The 5,183-nt window shown below is 43.3% G+C and overlaps 1 protein-coding gene across 1 annotated transcript in view; it reads left to right on the top strand.

Annotated features, from left to right (window-relative positions):
• The first annotated feature begins 755 nt into the window (after positions 1-755).
• dchs2 (dachsous cadherin-related 2) overlaps positions 756-5,183 on the top strand; it is a 30,741-nt gene continuing 26,313 nt past the window's right edge. Inside the window, 2 exon segments of the mRNA XM_014011362.1 lie at positions 756-2,658; positions 4,720-4,911. Coding sequence (XP_013866816.1) covers positions 940-2,658; positions 4,720-4,911 — 1,911 coding nt within the window. The 5' untranslated portion in view covers positions 756-939.

The following is a 5,183-nucleotide window of genomic DNA, read 5'->3' as shown; positions in this document are numbered from 1 at the left end:
CAGAAGAGTTATGACATCAAAAGTTTACATTTAAAATATACTGGTAAATTATTAAACTGTTTTGGATATTTCTGAAGAGAAACCTGAAGCAACTTTGAATTGTTTCTTTAGTTGGTGCAGAAATAAGCCTAAGTGGAAATGCTCAGAGCCATAAAATTTTAAGTCTTAGCTGAAAACACACTTGTTGCGTTGCCTTTGAATCCCAGTTGATAAAAAAGCATGTCAACATCAAATGTTCAGCAGTAAATAAATAATTTTGACCAGAAAGCCTTACTACGCTTCATACAATGCACCAGAATTGTGAAGAATATTTTATTTTATTTTATTTTATTTTATTTTATTTTATTTTATTTTATTTTATTTTATTTTATTTTATTTTATTTTATTTTACAGACTACTGGCGGACGTGATTTTTGAATGTTGCACTTTTGTCCTTCACCAGCAGAGGGAGCCATTCCAACACTTTTGTGTTGAGGACTCGTCGTTGATCTTGTTTGATCACTTGAAAAACTTCACCTCAATCTCCTGTCCTGCTCTAGTTGCCTCTGCTCTCCGGCTCATTGTGATCTTCAGCAGGTCAGACATGATGCGCCACCTGTCCGACATGTGGTTCTAATGTGTAATCCGTCGGCCTAATTACATCCAGACTAATCAGGGCCACAGATGGAGCCTATCAGCTTGGAGAGGTTGCGCGCACACTCACGCGCGCTTGGAGCTGACTTGAGGAGGAGCGCTCATTGCGCGTTTGGCGCTTGGAGGTGCCATGTAGTGTGTGCGTCAGAGACTCCAAGGGATTTGCGATAAATCGTGTTTGGATTTTTAATTATTAAAAATTCCTGCGCACACGATGTGCTTTGTTTAGTTTTGTGTTTTTTTTTTTTTTTAATGGCTCTAAAACCGGATTAGGGTTTCGGGTTTTGTTGCAAAGGTTAGGGAGGAATGGGTCGCCGGAGCGCGTTGTTCTTGCTGGTCCTGGCACTGCTTTGCGCACAGTCTCTCGGACAGGTGTTCAACCTGTCGCTCTCTGTAAAAGAGGGTCTGCCTGCTAAGACCATCGTAGGAGATCTGGGTGCAGTTTTAACTAGACCCAGCACCGGGTTCTTCATCTCAGAGAGCAGAGACTCGTACGTGTTCAGAGACCTGGAGATAGACGCAGACAGGGGCATCATCTCCACAGCTGTGGTCCTGGACAGGGAGCGCAGGGACCAGTATGAGTTCGTGGCAGCCACCCTCACAGGGGAGATGATCAGTGTGAGGATAGAGGTGGATGATGTGAATGACCACTCACCTGTGTTTCCCACTGATGAGGTGCTGTTGGAGATATCAGAATTAAGCCCACCAGGGAGCCGGTTTCAGATTGAAGGTGCCAAGGACCAGGATAAGGGGGAGTTTGGTACTCAGGGGTACAGGATCACAGAGGCTGAGATGAGTGAGCTCTTCCAGCTGGATTACCGCAGTGGATCTGAAAACCAGCATGGCTTGGATCTCATTCTGAAGAGGAAAGTTGACAGAGAAACACAGGACTTCTACCTTCTAACAATAGAGGCCTTTGATGGGGGGGTCCCAGTGAAGACAGGGACCCTGCAGGTGAAAGTCCACATCCTGGATGAGAACGACAACCCTCCCGTGTTCAACCAGACTGAGTACCACACCTCAGTGGGCGAGGATGCTTCCACTGGGTCTATYATCTGTCAAGTGCACGCATCTGACCGTGACCTGGGAGACAGYGGCAGAATCACCTATGAGATCAACCGGCGGCAGAGTGACCCCAACTATGTGTTCTCCATTAACGGAACCACCGGATTGGTTCATCTAAACAAGCGGCTCGATTTCGAGGCCCAGCCATTCCACGAGCTGATCGTCAGCGCCAGAGACAACGGAGCTCAGCCTGAGTTCAGCAGTGCCTTCGTGGGCATCAGGGTGCTGAATGTCAACGACAACAGCCCCACCATCAGCGTGCTGTTCCTCAGTGAGACAGGAGACGCTGTGGTGTCCGAGGCAGCAGCCGTTGGAGATTATGTTGCTCGGATCTCTGTGTCAGACCCGGACTTTGAAGACGAGAAGGTCACTGTCACTCTGGAGGGAGGGGATGGGAAGTTCACCCTGAAGCAAACTGATGATTTCCTGTACGCCTTGTGTGTTAACTCAGAGCTGGACAGGGAAGAGAAGGACCTCTATGAGCTGAAGGTCCAAGCATCTGATTTAGGAAATCCTCCACTGAGCAGTGAGGAGGTCTTCTTACTGAAAGTGACCGACACCAACGACTGCCACCCAGTTTTCGACAAGGACGTTTACATCATAAGCATCCCCGAAGATGCTCCCGTGGGGAGTTCCCTCATCCAGATTCAGGCCCGGGACGCAGACGAAGGTGGCAACTCAGACGTCAGATACTCCATCATGAAGTCACAGCAGAGCGACCTGATCAGCATCGACTCCGAGTCGGGCCTGATCACCACTGCTGCAGCTTTGGACAGAGAGAAGCAGGTGGAGGTGTGGTTCCTGGTCCTGGCAGCAGATCGAGGGGATCCGGCGCTGTCCTCCACGGCTACGGTCACGGTGCTGGTGGAGGACATCAACGACAACGAGCCGGTGTTCCAGCAGCAGCTGTACAACGTGTCCCTACCAGAGCACAGCGATGTTGGGAGCTGCTTCTTGCAAGTATGTTGGACAACAGTTGAACTCAGCAGACTGCAGCAATCATTTAGGAAATCAAACAAGAAATCCTGAGTTTTGCTCAAACAAATAACAGATCTTTTGAAGCAGGGTTTTAATTATCATCTCAGTTGATTCATTGTTTGAAGTAGATATTTATTTGTATTGGATTGTTGAGCTAACGCAGGGACGTCCTTGTGTACTGCAAGTTTTAGTTGTTTTCTTACTCCAACACACCTGAATCAAATGGCTGAATGACCTCAGCATAATGACCTCTAAGGACCTTAATCTGACACCTGAAAGCTAATGGCTAATTCTGTAGATCAAAAACAAAGTGGATTTTCATTGCCTTAAACAACCCCAGTCTGAAAGTTTTATGCAGTCGTTAAGAATAAAATTATTATTAGAATTCAACTCCATTTTTTGAAACAGAGGTTGTTCAAAGATCTATCTACAACAGGTAGGATATTAACTGTTCATACCTTAGTCTTAAAACCTTACCACAAAAGTAGTGAATTCTTCAGAATCCCCCGCAGTTCAGGTTCTCATAGCTTTATATTTAACAGCGGTCACAAGTTTCAGCAGCAGCTTCTCTTTTCAAAAACATCATTTGTTTTACTTTGAATAATCCACTAAATTCTTTGTAAAGGATTTACTTGTGGTTTCAATAAGGAAGCAGTTGGCAGTGAGTTTTATGATTCATCCAGCGGAACAAGAGCTTGTTAAATTGGTTTAATCCAAGTTTCAATGCTGAAAAAAAAACATTCATTCATTTTAAACTGTTTCGACAAAATGGAACTTACCTGCATATTTTAACATACAGTATTAGTAATAGATGAACAACAAACTCACAAATCTTCCCATTTTCTTGTAAAATCTTGGAGCACATTTTATCACTAGCCTCACCGTTTGCCATTCAAAACCTCCCCACATCCAACTCTGCTCTCTCCACTTGCAGTGTCTATTATTTATCTTCTCAGACAAAAGTGTCTTTTTTCAGTATGTTTGCACAAAGACATCAGTGTTCCCTGTGAACACACACGACATGCAGGCGTCTCAGCTCCGCTCTGTGGCCGTCAGACGATGTGATGCTCGGTGCCAGTCCTGCAGCCTGGCACAAACATTCCCCCTCCCCAGCATTACAAAAGAAGTCTTCTTTTCCTGAGCTCTAAACAYAAAATGTTTTATAATATCCACTGTGTTATAACTATAGAGTTTTAAATTAAAATCATCTTGTGTTGAGAAGAGTTTTGGTCAAACCTTGGAAATGACATAATGTAACATCTCATTGGGAGATAATCAGTTGTTTTTGTGTCGGCTAACCTCAGTTAGCAGTGGTGGCTTAGCTGAATGAGGTTGTCTCTAAAAGTTAATTCATTGATGAAACTCTGAGTTTCATTGAAATCCATCCTTTGATTCATGAAATATTTTGCTAACGCTACAAACAAGCACAGACATAATCAAAACTATTATAACCACTTCACCTTCGACACTAGTTGATAAAAAATGTGTTTAAATTTTAATGGATGTTAGAAAAACGATGACCTCTTATTTTGTGGACTTGATTTTGTTTTCGTCTGACTCATGATGAAGTAGTTCCGGTTCTGATTTGATGTGTGTGTGCCGCAGCACACGTCTGCCATGATCTCTGTGAACCTTTCTGTGATCAGAGTTCATTCCCTCCGAGGTGATATCATCTTTACAACAGGAAAATAAAATAAGAACTTGTTGTAAAATCTGTCTGTTGTCAATGAAACATGAAAGGAGCTCCGTCAGAACAGTTGCTGTATTTTGATCTCCTTTGCGGCGATGGTCCTCGCCCTCTGATTGCAGGAATGTTTTATGTTTTTATTATATTGACCTTCTCCGACAGAACAGGAAAGGCCGACAGTCAGCACCACATCCCACTAGAATACACAAAAAGAACCAGCCAGACAAATCTAATGTGCAGTTAGCATTCATTACAAAATACAAAAAAGTATTTTACTTTCATTATGAAAATGAGAAATTTTTTTTAAATGATCATGTGTTTAAATGATGACGTCCTCATCTGTGTCTTTGCTTCAGGTCGTAGCCACAGACGCAGACAGCCCAGAGTTCAGTGCTGTCCTCTACTCATTGTCTGATGGCTTTGACAATCAGGAAAAACACCCTCTCTTCCAAATCCATCCACACACCGGAGAGCTGTGTGTCTCCCAGGACATCGATCGAGACTCAGGACAGACTGTCCATGACATAGTGGTCAAAGCTGAAGACCCCGTGAGTGAACTCTGAATAACAATCATAAAAAACTACAGCAAAGCATAAACACTGTGCACTGAGTGACTTTGCTGAAATTAGCTGAAAAAGAGTATCTAAAACTAATAGGAGCAAAACAGTAGCTTAAAGTGAAAGGGAGCAAAATACAAGCTAAAATAAAAAATACTACAATTTTAGCTAAATGTAGCTCAGCGTAGTTACTGGCATGTATGTAGAAAATTTATATATTTAAGCCTAAAGTATCAAAATATTAGCTAAAAACAGCATAGCAC

This window comes from Austrofundulus limnaeus, unplaced genomic scaffold (genome assembly GCF_001266775.1).
Source record: "Austrofundulus limnaeus strain Quisiro unplaced genomic scaffold, Austrofundulus_limnaeus-1.0 Scaffold80, whole genome shotgun sequence".
NCBI classification, from domain to species: Eukaryota; Metazoa; Chordata; class Actinopteri; order Cyprinodontiformes; family Rivulidae; genus Austrofundulus; species Austrofundulus limnaeus.
This window is presented reverse-complemented; position numbering and strand designations above follow the sequence as displayed.